At 35.5% G+C, this 20421-nt stretch overlaps 1 protein-coding gene and 1 non-coding gene across 2 annotated transcripts; one reads left to right on the top strand and one right to left on the bottom strand.

Moving 5' to 3' along the window:
- Nucleotides 1–72, bottom strand: TRNAD-GUC. The gene has a single exon. It is a non-coding gene; the product is annotated as a tRNA-Asp (tRNA).
- A 295-nt stretch (nt 73–367) lies between these two features.
- LOC100890799 (zinc finger protein 143) lies at nt 368–14039 on the top strand. Its single transcript, XM_030989329.1, has 15 exons — nt 368–433; nt 1985–2129; nt 2456–2573; nt 3338–3418; nt 4085–4156; nt 4779–4868; nt 5910–5977; nt 6541–6600; nt 6744–6872; nt 7682–7883; nt 9387–9566; nt 10274–10492; nt 10843–11003; nt 12195–12365; nt 13310–14039. Exons 2-15 carry the CDS (start codon nt 1998–2000, stop codon nt 13448–13450), a joined length of 1824 nt encoding a protein of 607 aa, XP_030845189.1. The 5' UTR covers nt 368–433; nt 1985–1997; the 3' UTR covers nt 13451–14039.
- The last annotated feature ends 6382 nt before the right edge of the window (nt 14040–20421 follow it).

Genomic DNA, 20421 nt, shown 5'->3' on the forward strand with positions numbered 1-20421 from the left:
CTCCGTGGCGGGGAATCGAACCCCGGTCTTCCGCGTGACAGGCGGAGATACTTACCACTATACTACCAAGGAATTGGATGGGAATAGTGCGTCTTTTAAATTATAAACTACCGTATTGCATTCGTCGTTGTCTATTGACTAGGGGTGCTCTGCTATTTTTCATGAAGGTATATTACTAATATATACCTTGTCACAAATCATGCTTAAACGTGATCTAATCCCCAAATTATATTTCTATTATTATGTTATTTACCTTCGGTATGCTCTCTATCCTGAAAGACTATGTAAAACTTAATGAACTCTTCCAGTTTCATGACTGCAAAAATAGCTGGGCTCCCCCGGTCGAATTGATCTCTTTTATTTTCCTGAGCATGCGCAAAACACACGCCCAAGACATTTTCTTGCAAAGCTTCGTGCGAGCGCAATAGTTGAGGTAAGAATTTGGTTATGTTTCATGCGAAATTGACTATCAAGCTTGAATAAGATATTTGAACTGTGGGATCATGCCGTTTTTGAATGACGTGTCCAAATAATTGTTGAAGTGTTCATATTTTGTGTGTAGTGAATTAAAGCGAAATGCATTGTAGGAAATGAATCCCATAATCCTAAAAACGCAATGCGTTTTCCTCTTGGCCCATACGTGCGTATATGTATGAAAGTGTGCTGAGGTAGTCAATAAATATATTGATAATCCTCGTGCAGGGGCCAGTTTTTCAACTATCCGCCCCGTTGCATCGTGGGCTTACCCAGAAATCATAGCCAAATTTCCCGACATTCCCCTTTTATTTCTGCTAAATAAGTACAGATTATAGTCTGCTTGTGAAATGAAAAGATGCGATTTTTATCAAAATTCACCTTTAAGATTTATATTGACCCGTCAGAACTCTATAAAATGAGGATTGCGATCAAAAGTAAATGTTGTACATCGGAGAATTCGTATGGAAACCCCGCATGAGTGATGCTGCGTGATATTTGTACGTTAATAGAGCCGCTGAATATGGCAGGATATTGCATGGTTTTTCTGCCGTGTGCATAGGCCTGGAATACTTCAGTAGGTGCTACGGGAGTGAACTTGCTCCTGCAGCTGCAGCTGCAGGCATGACATATTTAGTGACAGTTTTTTTCAGACGACAGGCCCCAAGTCGTTTCACACTCGCTGCACTGGGTACAATAATAGGGCCAATAATAGAATAGGGTCTACATTATAGTGATTTACAGTCACAATTTAAGTAATTAGATTCTGTTTGCTGGGAATTAATTGCCACCAAGACAAGTGACATGCATGCAGCTAAGCCTAAGGTGCTTCATGAATACCTCTTCAGGCTCTTGTTTGCCCTCTTGTGCAAGAATACTAAGTTCAAGTTCAACTTGTATTCTGCCCTGTCATAATAATTTTAGATTTTATTTTCATGTCTTGTTACTTATTTCCTAGAGGCTAGACCTACATGTAGATCTACTCTAGTCTGCAATTATTATTTGGTCTAGATTTATTAATTATTGTTATTTGTACTTGCAGCTCACAAGCTAGTAGTAGACCCTAGTTTTGTGGGGGTAGTCTATCCTTACCATTGATATGTGTGGACTATCATATATTGATTGTGACCTTTTTCATACTTTGATAATCATTTAATGGAAGTTGATTAGTCTACATAGACACTAGAATTAGAAAGGTGGTGAAAATAAATATGAAATGAAATATAAACAAAAGTTTTGTTAATTTTAGAATTATTTTAGTAGTATTAGCCTATATTATTAAATTGTGATTATTTGTTTTATTATTAATATTTTTTTACATTTTAATTTTTGACTTTTTTAATATCATTATAATTATCATCATTATTATTATTAATGTTATTATCATATTACCATTATCATTATTAAACCATTGCCATCATCATCAGTAGCAGCATCAACATCATTATTACCACCATATACCACCACCACCAAATCGTCATTACTATGTTTTTATTATTGTTATCATCAGTAATCCAGAAGAAATGGAGGGTGACCTTGACATGGACAAGGAGCATGTTGGGTCAGAGGTCAACTCGAACCAGGAAGTGATTGGTATGCTACTGTCACAGGCATCCGATGGAGAAGATAGCCAACTCCAGATACAACCTGATATAGTAAGTCAGATCTTATTCAACCCATAGTGGCGCAGTTCAGAGTTTTCTTGTATTAATTAATTAATCAGTTTTCTCACTGTAAATTGGCAACAGTTCATAATCATATTTTCTACTCCTTCATAGTTTGAAGAAAATAAGAATGTTTATTAAATGAACCAACACAATCAATGTGAAATTAAATTTCAAAATTTAACCCCCCCCCCCCCCCCAAAAAAAAAAAATGCATTGGAAATAGACTAAAAGTTTTCTGTTAAATTTTGCTCCTTCTTTTCATGTATAATAGAAGATCACTAATGTAATTTCTTGATTTTGCATGTGAATTCTAGCCTGAGGATGAGGTAGGTGGGGCAGGAGATCACGAAGGAGGATCCCTCCTGGACGATGGCTCCAGCCTCCAGGCGGTTCAACTTACAGATGGCACCACAGCTATCATACAACAAAAAGGTAAACATGTAGTGACATTTACTCCAGCAACAGATGCTCCAGGGGCCGGGGGGTGTTTCACAAAGATCCAAAGTCAAACTTAACTCCAAGTTGGACTTAAAAATTATGGAGAGCCATTTGTAGCCTTAAAATAAAATATTATTCAAAAGCGAAAATTTAAGTATTTTAGACTTTTTATAAATTCCACATCAATGCATGAAATCTCCTTAGTGATAGAAAATATGAATGATTTGAATCAACATTTTATGCCTTTTAAAATAACTTTTACAAAATATTTTCATAGATGCTAATCGCTTTCCATAATTGTTAAGTCCCATGTTGTCAGGGCTCAACACTAACAGGCACCCAAATTTGAAGTCCTTATCCCCTAATTTATTTTACTTAGGGCTCTGAATGCATACAGAATTACAGACTGTAACAAGTTCAATTTTAGATCCCCTTCTAGAAAATTTATTGGGAGCCCTGCTAATACTTTGAAATTTAAGTTCTTTCACACAACATACATGCCAACTGTTCAGATTAAAGAGGAACATTCCTCTTTTTGGGAGAAGATAATTATCATTTTAATGCAGGTGTTCCTCTTCCTGTACAAATTTGTCTGTAATATTGAATAGGAGAGTTAGGATTGTTCCTCTTTTTTTTGAAAATAGCATAATTTGTACAGATTTCTGGTTTTCAAATGTTGGCATGTATGACACAAGTATAAATTTGTTCTCCCGTGTAAGAGTACCGTACCACTTACTTTGTGCTTGTTTTGTTCATAGGTGATGGGAGCATTTTAGAAGGCCAGGCTGTACAGTTGGAAGATGGAACCACAGCGTTTATTCACAATCTCAGTGGGAAAGGTAAGCTTCATCTTTTACTTGAAAACTGTTTTCCGTTTTCTCTCTCTCAAATTCTTCTATGAAATGACAATTATTTTTAGTACAGGGCAAATGAGAGGGAACTGAAATGCCAATTTGTCTTTGATTGATCTAAAGTTTAAAATTCATATTTTTTTTAAAAATCAGTCAGATTTTGGCATTTTGCTCAAACTTTCGCTGACCTGTACCTCTACTTTGTCTGCTTCTATTAGAACCAGCTAAATAGCTGGGTGGACTTCCCTTTTAAGTCAGAGAATTTCAATGACCCCAAAAGAGAGTACAGCTCAGTCTCTAATACTTGTCTTGTGTCCAAACAGCTTATCCACCCAATGATAAGCTACAGTAACCTTTTTAGTATGTAAAGTGCTTTGTCTAATGATCCTGGGACTTTGAAACTCCATCAGGGAAAAATCAGAACTTTGTTTTTGTGGAATGGTGGGAACCCTTTTCTGCTCTTTTTAAACAAAAAATTTGATTCTGTTTGCTGAATGAATGAACGAATGTATAAATGATTGAATGAACAAATGCATGGATGAATGAATGAATGGATGGATGAATGAGTTAATGAATGAATGAATAAATGAATGAATGAATGAATGCATGAATGAATGAATGAATACTTATTCAATATTTTCTCATTTTTAACAGGATTTGAGGAAGGCCAAACTGTTCAGCTTGAGGATGGATCAACGGCTTACATCATCAGGACAAATGCTAAAGGTTTATTTCCTTTCTTTTTACGGTCTTTTTTGTTGTTGTCTTTGTTTGTTTCAGATACAAACACACCTATCGTATTTTTTTGTAATAGGGTTTGCCCTCGAAAGGCTGATGGCCTTTGTAAATCCCACCATATTTTAGATCCCTTGTTGATCATACATTGCCAGACAAACAAATATCGCTAGCGATATTATTTTCAATATTTTAGTTTGTTTGTGTTTTATGGTTTTATTTGTCATTGTGATTGTTCTTTTTTATTCAAATTTGAAAATAAAATGAACTGAAAAAAATCTTATTGAATTTTTCCATCCTAGGTTACCAATCACATCCCCCCCCCCCTTTCCCGCAAAAAAAAAGAAGTTATGTCTGGAAGGTTTCCCATGTTTCTATACAATACTTATGATGTAATCCCCAATCATTTCTTATGCATAAAGATATTTAAACACCCTTAGTAAATACAAAAGAGACTTATACACAGGGGCATATAAGAAGAAGAAAAAGGAGAAGAAGAAGGAGGAATTTTTTTATATCTATGCATATTTTATCGTTATTCTGTTTGTTTGTTTTATATGTTTTTTTGTACAATGATTGAAATAAAGAATCCTGATATCTTCTCTTCTGACAGTTGATGGAGAGAGCATGCAGGCGGTACAGCTGGAGGACGGTACAACAGCTCTGATACAGACCAACGTCACAGACTTTGATCAGGCACACAGTAAGTTGGAATTCATAAAAACACTTTTTTTAAATAAAAAACTCTTTTTTAGCATGCAACCATGTTATTAAATTATTTCTTGTCTTGATGTGAATTTTTCAGGTGTCTTTAAAACAAAGCAGTACATTGTTTTCTTATTTTCTAAATTAATCAGTTTTCCCTCCTCAAGATGGCAACAATTTTATTTCCCACTCCTCATTTGTTTATTAAATGAACTAATGTAAGTTGGAATCCATAAAACTCTTTGAACCGTAGCTGTTCAGAGGTTTCTACTTTTCTAAATTAATCAGTTCCCCTCCTAAATTTGGTAACAATATTATTTCCCACTCCTCATTTGTTTATTAAATGAACTAATGTTGGTTTGAATCCTTAAAACACTTTAAACCTGAACAAATCAGGATTATCTTATCTTATAAATTAATCTTTTTCTCTCCTCAAATTGGCAACAGTCTTTTTTCCCACTCCTTCAAAGTATGTTTATTAAATAAAGTAATGTAGGTTTGAATCCTTAAAACTCTTTGAACCGTAGCTGTTCAGAGGTTTCTACTTTTCTAGATAAATCATTTTTCCCTCTTCAAATTGGCATCAATCTTATTTCCTGATCCTCTATATGTTTATTCAATGAACTTATGTACGTTCGAATCCTTAAAACTCTTTGAACCTTAGCAGGTCAGGATTATCTTACCTTCTAAATTAATTAGTTTTCCTCCCTCAAATTAGCAACAATCTTTGTTTACCACTCCTTCATATTGTTTACTAAATGAATGAATGTGAAAGAAATTGCAAAATGAAGAAAAAAAACCCCAAATTTTATTGTTTGCCCACCTTGATACACCACAGTTGACTCTGGTCTTATTGTAAAGGATTTGAGAAAATTATGGCAGTGAGAGCATGTTTCCATGAACAGAAGAATGTTTTTAAATATCAAAAACGTTGAAAATAATATCAAAAACAATTTTTCCTCGTTAATAAAATATCTTTATTCAAGGCACGACCCTGTTATTGAACTATTTTGTTTTTGTCTCGATGTGAATTTTTCAGGTGCCTTTTCCTCAGAGGACCCGTTGGATGCACATTCTCTCAATGTGTTAGATCAATATGCAGCTCAGGTAGAGTAGTCTTTGCATTATCCTCATCCTCCTCCTCCTCCTCCTCCTTCTTCTTCTTCTTTTTTTCTTTTCCTTCTTCTTCTTCTACTACTTCTTCTCTTTCTCCTCCTCTTCCTCCTCCTCCTCTTTCTCTTCCTCTTCCTCTTCCTCTTCTTCCTCTTCTTCCTCTTCCTCTTTCTCTTCCTCTTCCTCTTCCTCTTCTTCCTTCTCTTCCTCCTCCTCCTCCTCCTCCTCCTTCTTCTTTTTCTTCTACTTCTTCTTCTTCATTTTCTTCTTCTTCTTCTACTTCTCTACTTCTTCTCCTTCTCATTCTGCTTCTTTTTTTTTCTTCTTCTTCTTCTTCTTCTCCTCCTTCTCCCTCTCCCTCTCCCCCTCCTCCTCCTCCTCCTCCTCCTCCTCCTCCTCCTCCTCCTCTTCTTTTTCTTCTTTTTGTTGTTGTTGCTGTACTTCACATTTGTATGTTGTTCTAATGCCTAGGTCACACCCAAACTTTTCCATTTCAATGTCAGTTCGTTTCTCGATTTTGGTCAAGTCACAAATGTATGTTTTCTTTCCTTTTGTAGAACGCTAGTGAACAAGGAGGTGCGCTACAACTTACTACCGGTGATCATGATTTCACTTCGGTAAGGATCGTATATATTCTCTCATATTCCAGAGAAAGGTTGTGAATGTTGATTGCGATTTTTTAATCATTAAAATTACAAATTATTTCCATCCTTAAAGGTATATTTTAATTTTATTCTATCAACTAATATTTCTTCTTCAGCCAATGCGAGTCACAGTAGGATCTGTTGGAACTACGATGCAAACCAAAGTGGAAGTGATGTCAAGTAAAACGTTTCAATGTCCGCACGAAGGTTGCGGGCGAATGTACACCGCCTCACATCATCTGAAGGTATTTATTTGTTTCATTATTCATTTTCATTTCCAGGAACATAACACAAAATAATAGCATACATAGATGAATATAGCATAGAGTTGGCAATTAAATTATTCATACTCTTTGTAAATTTGATGTTTTTTGTGTTTTCTTAACTCAAGAATGAAATTTGGACCGATTGAATCAGGGCCTTTGTTGAATTCTTTTAGATGTGAACTTTAAGATGTCACATTCTCAAAAAACACATCTCTGAACAAAAATGTTGTGACATACACTTACAAAATTACAAAACTGGTGGTAGGTCTATGGTAAGAGTATGAATACTTTAGTTGTTAACTGAAATGATAATGATAACAATAACAGAAAGAAGAACAACAACCGATGCCTGGGGATTCCAAGAAGAAATATCAGTTGGTTTTCTGTATGCAAAATTATGTGCAAATATCAAGTTTAGTAGTAGCAGAATTGAGGTACATGCATTAATTAAGCACGGCTTAGTTATAAAGGCAAGCTGATCGGGTCCACATGTTATGTCATCACATCAAATTTTACTTCCTGTTGACCCATTATTTGGAGGGGTGCAAAAAAAGAGGTTTTGATTTGCTTTTGTGCACCACTGAAAGGGAAAAAATGTGGTATTCCTTTATATTTGTATTCTTCATTCATTCAGCTTTCCATTGATATAAATAAGCTGTATTTTCATCGGATAGGGTCTTTGAACTGAACTGAGTGTAGTTATGCATATTTTATCTGTCTTTTGCCACCCATGATTTTTATTCCACTTCTCCTTATCCCATAAATCCCTCCCCATGTGTTTCTCCTAGGTTCATGAACGTTCTCACAGCGGCGTCAAACCGTTCCGGTGTGAACACCCCGGCTGTGAGAAGGCGTTCGCCACAGGTTACGGCCTGAAGAGTCACACCCGTGTTCACACGGGTGAAAAACCTTACCAGTGTGTTCAGGAGGGCTGTCTCAAAGCATTTAAAACGTCAGGAGATCTGCAGAAGCACACAAGAACACATACAGGTACGTTGTACTTGCATTGTTAAGTATGCAATTTACCAACTCTTGAGGAGAGGAGACTAGCACTTTGTAGAAAATTCGCAAAATCCCTCTCAAATCACTCTATTTGTCAGACCTGGTTACCTAAGAAAAAAAAACACTAATATCACTCTTCGCCGTATTCCCATTTATCAACAATTTCAATTCAAAACAAAAAGATTTAAAAAGAGCCCACTGTCATTTCTAGTTGACATACTCAATAAAAGTTGAAGAAAATAACAACAACTTGTTTTATTTTGTACTTTTATCGTTATTGCAGGTATACTAAGTGTTTGTCTCCTCCCCTCAGCAGGCTGTTTATAATATACCTATTTTAATCTTTTTACCATGCTTGTATTGACTTTTATAGGACATTTGTAAACAATTACAGCTGTATTTCTGGAAACTTGTGCAATACGTTTATGGATTTTAGTTACAGAATCAAAGTCTTATTTTTGATATTGCTAGTTTTTTACATGTTTATATTTAAAAGTGTTATCTATTGTGCCGAACATGTAAACATGTAAAATTGTATTTGTATATTAATCATGTTTCTGCTCTAATAAAAACCATTTTTGAATTGAATTGAATTAGATCTACATGTAGGTGTTTAACAAACATAGTCAAACCTGCTTTAGTGACCACCTGTCTACAAAGACCACATTTTTTTGTTTCCCTTGAAAATTGTTTCTCATTGAAACATGTGATAAAGGAACCTGTCTACAAAGACCAATTTTTGTGTTTCCCTTGGGCGGTCGCTATAGAAAAGTTTGACTGTACATGTCTGAACATTCAATCTATCCAGACGCATTTGCGTGCAATAAGCATAGGATGAATATCGTCCTTGTTTTCACGAAGTGACGGTAGTGAGGAAAATCGTCACGCAAAGTGAATGCAATTTTTTTTCACTACCGTCACTTCGTGTAAACAGCGACGATATTATGAACAATCGGTTGCTTTGTAGAAGAACTTTAAGTGGAAATGTATACCTGACAAAATTCTTTAAAAATTGTGTAGTATATATTTTACAATGGTATATCCGTGATAGTCAGTGTCCATGTGTATTTTGGGTAAACACCAGAATGGTGTCAAATTCCCCATAAAAACCCACTACCATGCATCTTTAAATCGCAAAGAAACTCCTTGGAGGCTTAGTACACCCTTTCACGGTTACAAGAGTGCGCATACACTGACACTGGCGCCATCTTTAATTATGAGTAAACAAAGTTGTTTACTCATAATTTAAAATGGCGCCCATGTCAATATGATGTGAGCGCACAGCGCAGGCAGTGATGCAACAATACATGCGCAAATGAAAACATTGTTGACGCAATGTTTATGCTCAAATTAAAATGGCGGCTTTCACCGTGAAAGGGTGTATTGCGTCTTATCATGCAAGCTCGACTGAAGGTGTTGTAATGATCTGATAGTTTGTATTGAGCAAACTGGAGTAATTTTTGTAAACTTCTCTTTTTTATCCGTTTTCAGGTGAGCGGCCATTCAAATGTCCGTTTGAAGGTTGCGAGAAGGCCTTCACCACGTCAAACATTCGTAAGGTTCACATCCGTACGCACACCGGCGAGAGACCTTACATCTGCCCGAACGAGGGGTGCGGCCGAGCGTTTGCCAGCGCAACCAATTACAAGAACCATATGAGAATACACACAGGTAATATTTTGCGATAGACTTCCTGGTTAGCATTCAGAACAGGACTATTTTCAGGGCTTGATTGATGAAATTTTTTCTTTTCCTTTAAAGCCCCACTGCACTACTCATAGCTACTTGTGCCCTCTATATAGCAAAAATTGAGGGAAAGAGAAGCAGAGGGAGACGGCGCATGAAATACATGAATATTGTTCATTGGGCTGCCTGGTAGCAGACGTAACATCACATTACAAAGAAACAGAGATAGAAAGACCTGATCACCATTGGTACAGACAAAGCAACTTCAGAAAGAGGGTTGCAAAGGAGAAAATAGTATTTGGTGTTATCAGGAGAAAAACCATACGTTTACATGGTTGCTAGGTGTGGCAAATTGAGGTCTGAAAGGATTTTTTTTTTTTAATATTGGTTTGTTTTCTGAAGAAAAAAAAATCACTGTCGTCGGGTGTGGCAAGCATGCACATGCACAATTGAGATTGAGGTCTATACAAAATTTGAGAGATAACAACAATATTATTTGATTGTGTGTTTTCAGAAGAAAAGCCATACATCTGAACGGTTGCCGGGTTATGCAAATGGAGGTCTGAAAAGATTTTGAAAAATATATCAGTTTTTTTTCAGAAGAAAAATCACTGTTGTCAGGTGTGGCAAGCATACATATAAAATTGAGATGGATGTCTATGAAAAAGTTGTTTTTATTTGTGTATTTTCAGGAGAAAAGCCGTACGTCTGCACGGTTGCCGGGTGTGGCAAGCGCTTCACCGAGTACTCCAGTCTCTACAAGCACCATGTAGTCCACACCCACTCCAAGCCTTACATGTGTTCATCGTGCGGTAAGAACTATCGTCAAATCTCGACGCTAGCCATGCACAAGCGACAGACGCACGGAGAGGATCCCCTCATCGAGGGCCTGGAGATAGCTATTGGACAAGGTAATCTCAACAAAGTGAGGCAGTGTCTTGACTCCGCTCATCGTCCGAAAATCTCATGACTTTCGTCATGTGCGTAGGTTTGAGTCCCACCCTGAGCATACAAAAAATTAAAAAAATTACTGTCACTAGGTTTGCTGTGTGCGAGACTTGTACATCCATAAATGGTACCCTCACAAAAGTAAAACCACGGCCCTATATAGTGTACCGTAATCATTGTAATGGTATATGTACCATGATGGTGTTTTTTTTTTATAAGGGCATTTCCACCAAGTCTGGTGTAAGCGAATTGTGACCTTCTGCACACCCAAACTTATTACCTTCTCCTTTTTAATTTTACTTCTTGAATGCAGGAGACAGGCCAGATATCGTATCGATTCTTGGAGCGCCTCCCGCGAAGAAGGCCAAATCAGAGTATCACATAGGGTCAATGAACTTCAACACCCAGGCTGCGGATGCTGCCAATGAAAGCAGTACTCAGATTCTTACAGACTCTCTCAATTCTGCAGGAATGGTAAGAATGATGATGATGATGATGGTGGTGGTGGTAGTGGTGGTGGTGGTGGTAGTGAAGATGGTGATGGTGGTGGTGATCTGAAGATAATGGTGATAGTGGTATGGTGATAATGGTGATGGTGATGATGCTGCTGCTGATGATGGTGATAGTGATTATGATAATGGTGATGATGATTGTGATGATGGTGATGATGATGGTGATGATAGTGGTGGTGGTACTGATGATGGCGATTATGATGATGATAGTGATTATGATGATGATGGTAGTGGTGATGATGATGATGATGATGATGATGCTGCTGATGATGGTGATTATAATGATGATGGTGATAATGACGATGATGATGCTGCTGATGATGGTGATTATGAAGAAGATGATAATAGTGATGATGGTGATGATGGTGGTGATGATGATTGTGATGATAATGGCGCTGATGATGATGATGATGATGATGATGGTGATGATGGTGATAATGATGATAGTAGTGGTGGTACCGATGATGGTGATTATGATGATGATGGTAGTGACAATGATGATTATAATCATCATGATGATGATTGTGATGATGATGGTAATGATGATGGTACTGATGATGATGGTAGTGGTGATGATGATGATGATGATGGTGATCATAATGATGATGGTGATAATGACCACGATGGTGCTGATGATGATTATGATCATGGTGATGAGGATGATGAGGATAATATTAATGGTGCTGATGATGATGGTGATGATGATGAAGATAATGATGATGATGGTGATAATGACAATGATGCTGATGCTGATGATGATGGTGCGGATGATGATGGTGATTATGATGATGATGGTAGTAACGATGATGATTATGATCATGGTGATGAGGATGATGAGGATAATATTAATGGTGCTGATGATGATGGTGATGATGAAGATAATGATGATGATGGTGATAATGACAATGATGCTGATGCTGATGATGATGGTGCGGATGATGATGGTGATAGTGGTGATGGTAATGGTGAAGATGGTGATGGTAATGGTGAAGATGATGGTGGTGGTGCTGATGATGATGGTGATTATAATGACGATGGTGCTGATGATGATGATGATGACGATGGTAGTGATGATGATTATTATAATAATGGTTATTATGATGATAATTGTGACAATAGGGATGATAATCTTTTATCTCTCCTCCCATCTCAGAACCAATCCAAGACCATCATCCTACGAGACGCTAACGGCCAGACGCGTCATGTGACCATGGTGTCGGCTCTTAACCGTGATGCTGCCCTCGCGGCCATGAAGGCTGCCGTCGGAAACCACGCCATGCTTCAAGTGGTCTCCGATGGGTCCCTAGCCAATCTCTCAGATATGGTAAGCTCAAACATTATGGTGATGATGGTGGTGATGGTGATGGTGATTATTATGATAAATGTGACAATGATGGGCAATTTATGATTTAAATTGAAGATGTTTCATTTTAACATTTGTTATTGTATATGCATATAAATTGTACTTATGTTTTTAAAAAAAATCAGATGTGGAAATAAAACTTGAACTTGAATTTTTTATACAAACGATGCTCAGGTTTGAGTGGGTCGGTTGGAATCGCAAGTACAAAGTAACTAAGGTTTAGGTTAAGTTGAGATAAAGGTGAAAATAATTTGTGATTGGCACATCACCCAATCAACTCTTCTTTCTTTCCTCTGTCTGGTCTACTCGCCATTAGTATCACTTCCACTTTCTTAAGCTTGTCAAAGAAAGTGAAATTAAAGGCTATCCATCATCCCCAAATCTCTTGTCACTTGGAGTTTGGAAGGGCACAAATGCCTACACATTCAAAGTACTTTGATTAATAGCTGAAAGATTTGGAGCAAAAAAAACAAACTTTTATGTGTATAGTCCCACATATACATTCCTATGTGCAGTGCAAGTCATTTCCAGCATAACTGATTGCATTTCTTATACTTAAAGTTGTTGTATCACCTATTTCTCTAACAAATTTATTCATTTTTTAAATTTTTTTACAACAATTTCTTACCTAATTCAACTTAAAAAGAAAATCAAGTGTTTCCATTTTGAAGAACAGCAGCATATGTCCTGAAAGACTTGTACTTCAAGCCCCCCTGCATTAGTTTGACCAGGAGGGATTAGACTCGCTGCATTGTCAGCTCTCAATTAACATAAGAAAAAAGGATCATGGGGGAGCAACGGGTACCGCTTTATAGGCGTTGTTTGCTATATAGAGGGCGCAAGTAACTACAAGTAGTGCAGTCCCGCTTTAACATTATTTTTTATTATTATTCCATCTTTTGCAGCAACTGCAAGAAGTGATGGCCGTCCACGGAGCACTGGGAGAGGAGGACGATGAGGAGGGAGGGAAGCCAGAGGAATGCACAGCTGCAACCCAGCTCTCTGAAGTAAACACAGAAGCAGAGCTGGTTGGCCTTCATACATGATGATAAGCAATGCAGGGGGGGGGTGGGGCAAAGTATACGGAATTGCTTCTTTTAACACATATACACTTACCAATGAAGGGGGAGTTATACAGTCATGAAATTGCTACTCAACATTAAAGATTTTTTTTTAAAGACCCTATCCGATGACAATACAACTTTATTTTAATGGAAAGCTGAATGAACGTAGAATACAAATTTAAAGGAATAAACAATATTTTTCCTTTCAGTATTGCACAAAAGCAAATTGAAATCTTATTTTCTACACACCTCACAATTTTTTTTTAGGCCTAATAGAAGTACTGTTGGTGTATAGATGAATGATTACATACATTTCATGAATGTACACATATTAAACCAGCATTTGTCTAAATGGGTTTTACGATTTTGTACAAATGACCTTTATCTGCCTGTGCGCAAGTAGTATCTCCATGGTATCTATTCAAAGAAACCAACCTTTTCCTTCCTATTGTTGGATTGCAATTAATGGGTGGTTTTGAGTGGAAAAAGACACAAATTTAAAGGGAAAGTGCACCTTGATACCAAGTTGGTTTTAATAAAAGCAGAAAAATGAAACAAATTATTGAAAGTTTGAGCAATATCTGATTAAAAATAGGAAAGTTATGAATGTTTGAAGTTGTCATCAGTGAAACAAATTGGCAACACTGTGAGGTATTTTGCGAGCTCCTCTCCGCCAATTTGCTCTGTATAGAAAATTTCATAGACTTTTTCTTTTCTTTTTATGACGGAATAGATATGTTTCATACAGGGGTTGTTTAGAAACATATTTGCAAGAATTATATTTAGGGTGAATGTTAATTGAAAATTTTCTTACTGGATCTTAATTTTTGAAGATTTTGGTACAAGGCAAACGGGAGGGGAGCTGGCAAGATACGTTACAGAGTTGCCTATTTATGTTTTAATTAATTGCACCTTCAAAAATTCATGACTTTCTTATTTTTAATTGGTTTTGCTCAAACTTTCTCTGACCCGTTTCTCTCCTTTTCCGATTCTATTTAAACCAACTTAATATCAGGGTGAACTTTCCCTTTAAGGTATTACAAGTTCAGCTGATTATTCTGCCTAATAGCCATACTTTGTAAATAGCTGTATAAAATTAAACTATTTTGCCTTGTATATGATTTGGAAAGGACTTAGAATCCTATGTGAATATATGGATAATATTAAGATATATCGGGGAGAGAAAAACAAATCATTAAATAAGATTGATATTCTTTCCTACACTGATGGTCATTATATTGTTTTTTTTAGTGGAATAGAATATTTCAATTGAGTGGGAGTGTCAGAGAGAGAGAGAGGGGGAGAGAGACAGACAGAGAGAGGGAGAGAGAGGGAGGAAGAGAAAGAGAGAGGAAGAGAGAGAAAAAGGGAGGAAGAGAGAGAAAGAGAGAGAAGAAAGAGAAAGAGAGGAAGAGAGAAAGGAAGAGAGAAAGAGAGAGGGAGATATAAAGAGGAAGAGAGAGAAAGAGAAAGAGAGAGAGGAAGAGAGAAGAAAGAGAGAGGAAGAGAAAGAGAGAGGAAGAGAGAGAGAGAGAGAGACCGAGAACAAGGGAGAGAAAGGGGAGAGGCAGAGAGAGAAAATACATACACATCATTACAATGTGATCATTTGTATTTCAAGTATTTTAAGTAGAATAAGGTAGTTTTAATTGAGGGGTAGAGGAGGAGACAGGCAAAGAGATAGAAAAAGAGAGGCAGAGAAAAAGAAAGGCAGAGAAAGAGAGAGGAAGAGAAATAGAAAGAGAAAGAGGCAAAGAGAAAGAGGAAAAGAGAGAAAGAAAGAAAGAGGCACAGAGAGAGGAAGAGAAAGAGAGAGGAAGAGAAATAGAAAGAGAAAGAGGCAAAGAGAAAGAGAGAAAGAAAGAAAGAGGCACAGAGAGAGGAAGAGAAAGAGAGAGGAAGAGAAATAGAAAGAGAAAGAGGCAAAGAGAAAGAGGAAAAGAGAGAAAGAAAGAAAGAGGCACAGAGAGAGGAAGAGAAAGAGAGAGGAAAAGAAAGAGGAAAAGAAAGAGGCAAAGAGAAAGGAAAAGAGAGAAAGAAAGAAAGAGGCACAGAGAGAGGAAGAGAAAGAGAGAGGAAAAGAAAGAGGAAGAGAAAGAGGCAAAGAGAAAGAGGAAAAGAGAGAGAAAGAAAGAGGCACAGAGAGAGGCAGAGAAAGAGAGAGGGGAAGAGAACGAGAGAGAGAAAGAGAGGCAGAGAAAGAGAGGCAGAGAGAGAGAGAGAGAGAGAGAGAGAACACACATACACACACAGTTATACAGAGACAGACAGAAAGGCAGACATTAGTTAGTATTTAAAATGTGATCATTTGAAGTTTTAGTAGAGTATTTCAAGTGAGACAGATATACAAACATCATTTTATCTACAAAATGTGATTACAACGCTATCCTTTTTTTATTTTCATAGAATATTTTATTACAATTAGGAAAAGAATATATACAACTTTGTCAATGTTTTTGTACAATGAAAGCACAGGCACAATTATAGTTATCAGATTAATAGATTCATTTGAAAACCCAAGTTGCTCAAATTGAAAAGAAAAAGAAAACAACCGAAACATAAAGATAATACATTGTACAAGTCCATATAATGCTGTATCACATCGCAATGAAACCTTACTTTTTAAAAGCATATAAAACACTAAAGAAACAGGATGTATTTCAAGCAACATTATACCATTAAACAAAGAAAAGAAAATAGTTTGAAAATTAAGCCTCTAAGATTCTGAGAATTATAGTACAGACATTGTAAGAATTAATTAAAAAACAACTGAACATTAAAAAAATAAAAAACAAAACAGAAATGAATAGAAATTTGCTAATGAGATACATCCATCAATTAACTTCTATAATTCTTCTATATTCCCTTTCTGCACAATAACATCAACACAAATATGAACAATTCGTTCCACACCATAGTATTCAAACTTCATGAATGAATATTCAATTTCAAGAATGATTTACTCATCAGTATTCAAAGGAAACGATCAAATTTGGATCATTCTAATTATTTAACACACACAGGAACAAAGGTCGAAGTTCCCTTGATATCAAACTTTTAAATAACTTAAACAAACTCCTCAATCTTAAATTGTCGACATGTACATGTATATCACATATCACTTATACATACACGGTACCTTTGCATTTACAATTAACTTTTACAAGTATTGAAAAGCCTTATACCTATAGTACACATATTCAATGTTTTCACCTTTACAATGGACAACACTACCTCAAGAATAAAATGAGGAAATCCTTTCAATGCTTGATTGTTAAAGACAGAAAAATGACATTGAAAAACAAGAGCTAACAATGACAATTCTTTTGCTTTTTTGTTTACTGTTTGCTGGTCCGACCACTGATCTATTCCATGATAATCATTTTTGTGAACGATTTTAAGCAAGTTTCATTCAAAATGTAAAATTACACAAATTCAAGATTTAGTGGAAAAATTATTTTAAAAATGTGCTTCATTATCTGTAAATGATTCTGATCTGAAGACATGAACACTTGATGTCATTTCGACTCAATAAATGCATAAATTACTCAATAAATTTAAACACAAAATACAATACTTCATCCTCACCTCATAACCTACGTGTACACATGGAAGAATAATTATTATGCTAATAAAGATAATTACACAATCGAAACAGTACTCCAAAGCATTTAACACACACAGATTAACCCTTTCACATTTAATAAGTACATTTAGAAATTGTTTTCAAATCAAAGCTATTTAAAGATAGTTTCTAGACTACTGTGTATAAATACCTGTCTCTTTAAATAAAGCCTGTGGGATGTTTCACAAAGATCCTGAGTCAAACTTGAATCTATAAAGTTAGACTTAAACATTATGGAGAGCCATTTGTAGCCTTAGAATGAAATCTATATAAAAGCAAAAAATCAAGTATTTTAGACTTTTCATAAATCCCACATCAAGAACATGAAATCTCCTAGATAATAGAAAATATGAATAATTTGAATCAACATTTCATGCCTTTTAAATGACTTTTTTCAAAATATTCTCAATGATGCTAACAGCTTTCCATAATTATTAAGTCCAACTTAGAGATAAGTTCAACTTAGGATCTTTGTGAAACGCCCCCCAGGAGTGACTGTCACATGAGCTAATATCGGGCCATTCATAATGTAGCTGTGAAGATTATGCAATACACAGGGATTCAGTACTACACCTTCAAAATTCTGTCATCGACAGATGTTGCACTACATATACTATACTTTCTCTATACTAGTTTTGAAGATTATCCAATCACTAAGGATTCAGAACTTCTCCTTAATTCACAGTAAAGGTACAGCTGTAAAGATTATGCAATTCATAGGGATTCAGTACTTCAGAATTCTGTCATAAATGGATGTTGCACTATTACTATTTTCTCTATAGCTAGTTTTGAAGATTAGCCAATCCACACAGATGCAGTACTTTATCTTTTCATTGCACCATACATATCTGACACACCCATACATTGCAAACATCTACCATCAAATGCACGTCTAAATATTGCAATTAATCAAACTAAAATGTAAACATCCAGGTTAAAACAAAAACTACAAACTACTATAGATTAAACTTAAAAATAGTCCAATACAAATTCACAGGAAATTAGTAGAAAAACCATATGAGAACTGAATGATACCTATTTGTTGTTACATTTACAGATGAATCCATTCATTCAATATTTCTGCTTCATGACTACATCCATACTCACTTTCTAATGTTATACAACTTCAATAGATGTTGCCAATTTAAAGAAGATTTTTTTTTTTTTAATTGAGCCTTTAAAAAAACATAGAAAAAAATAATAATAACATTGTCATGGATTGATTACTAAGCAAGAATATGATTGATATCTTTCGGATTATTACAAATCAAATACTTCTCTATTTGAAATTAAATGCAGCAACATGTGCCTCCTTAACAGATATATCGCCCGTTTTAACTAAAAAGGAAATACATAGCAAGTGCTCAAGATGTAAAATGTCCTCTGTTCTCGTTTTTTGTGTATATGATGTTAAAGAAACATATATGTGACAGATGGAATACACATGTGAGTCCACGAATACATTTGGTTGTAACAAAACAAAATTCATCAGGACCCCGTCTTATAAAGAGTTGCGATTGATCCAAATCAATCTTAAGTTCCTTAATCAATTGCAAGTTTGCAGTCTCCTATCTCTTATGTTCATAGTTGCAATTGATATCAATCACAAAAAATTGCAATTGATCACAACTTTTTATATTTAAAAAGACGGGGCTCTGCAGTTCTTACAGAACACAAAATATGAAATAAAATAAACATTTTTCTCCATCAATCGAAAGTTTGCAGCCCTTTATCTCTTATGTTCATAGTTGCAATTGATATCAATCACAAAAAATTGCAATTAATCGCAACTTTTTATGTTAAAGACGGCGCTCAGCAGTTCTTACAGAACACAAAATATGTAATGGAATAAACATTTTCAATCTAGGTTTTACATCAACATGTCATGAAATAAATTCAGTCATAATGTTGTTTTATGATAAATTAATTGATATTCAGCAAAATAGTACGCATGTTTGTTTTCATAATGGATGTCAACTTGTCAAGTCATGTAAGTGTTCACTTTTAATATTGCTTCATTCATAAGAGCAAATGGTGCTTCACGACCAAATGCAATCTAAAATTTGAAATGACTGCAGGTGAAGATTTTTTTATTTTTTTAAATCATTCAGTTGAAAATATTGCCTTGTAAGGAAAAGCAGCATACATAACAATTTCTTTCATAAAACAAAAATACAAGAGATCCTAGAAGCTACAAATGTGCAAGTAGATCCTGTAATAAACGTATACATGTAATTATATATAAAGGCATCACAAATAATTTATAACGCAATATTCAGCCGCAAAAAAAATTAAATGCATTTGCCACTCTCCACCCAGGTGTAAATGGGTACCCGATATGCCCGAGCGCTAGTTAAATTGGCAGCTCAGCTTAAACCAGGGTATTGCCTAAGGCCCATGAGCATCACTGCGTGATGGACATGCATGCTATATAAGAAGCCATCATTGTTATTGAAATACACATTTCTTCAATAAATTATCAAGCTCATGATATTTTCACCATGCAAGTCTTCTAAAATGAAGAACATAATTATACAAAGTCACAGTGAATCGAAACAGAAGAATATTTGCAAGGCAGAGAGCTGAACAATTATACAATTATACCACTTCTATCGATTTCCATAATTATTTTGTTTCCATATAACAGAACAACTTTAGATTTTCAAGGCATATTCATGTTTTTGGAGCATAACAGCACCCTAACTTATTCTGAATCTATTTGTGTTTTTTTTATTGCCAAATAAAATAATAAATTATTATTATTATTAGAGCACCTTGAATTGAGGTATCGTACATGTACAACTCAGAGATGAGGGTCGTTCCATGGGGGTGGGGTTATTTTTGTGACGGACCAGAAGTGAAAAATTATGCCTCCTATCAACTATAACAATTTTTGCTCAAATTACATTTCGCATAAAAAATCTATCAATGTTTAGAAGTACTCTAGCTCCATGTTAAATCAATAGTATTAAACCCAAAGTTTGTGTCGTGGTATATAAATGAGATTCCTGTGTTACGCTGCTAAAAAAAGAAATTTTAAAGAGAAGCAGCTTGAAACAGGAATGATTCTGACAGGGCACTACTATAATATTATTTGCTTAAAAATCTTGAACAGATGATTTCATCTTATATGTATTAGTAGAAGATCTCACACCAACGTTACATGGACATTGTCATACTATTTGCCCCAACCTCGTTGAACGACCTACAAAGTACTGTATATGTACTTTTTTTTCTCCACAAAATGGTTCTTATTTTCCCAATATGGTGTCTTTATTCTCAATGTTCTTTTCAATGTTCTTTTCAATGTTCATTTCAATGTTCATTT

The sequence above is a fragment of the Strongylocentrotus purpuratus genome, unplaced genomic scaffold, assembly GCF_000002235.5.
Source record: "Strongylocentrotus purpuratus isolate Spur 01 unplaced genomic scaffold, Spur_5.0 spur5_scaffold_18, whole genome shotgun sequence".
NCBI classification, from domain to species: Eukaryota; Metazoa; Echinodermata; class Echinoidea; order Camarodonta; family Strongylocentrotidae; genus Strongylocentrotus; species Strongylocentrotus purpuratus.

Bases quoted from the DNA above. Each gene is read 5' to 3' on its own strand.
- LOC100890799 (XM_030989329.1), top strand. From the start codon at position 1,998: ATGGAGGGTGACCTTGACATGGACAAGGAGCATGTTGGGTCAGAGGTC. The intron at 5,978-6,540 runs GTAGAGTAGTCT...TTCCTTTTGTAG, and splicing joins TAGATCAATATGCAGCTCAG to AACGCTAGTGAACAAGGAGG. The intron at 7,884-9,386 runs GTACGTTGTACT...ATCCGTTTTCAG, and splicing joins GCACACAAGAACACATACAG to GTGAGCGGCCATTCAAATGT.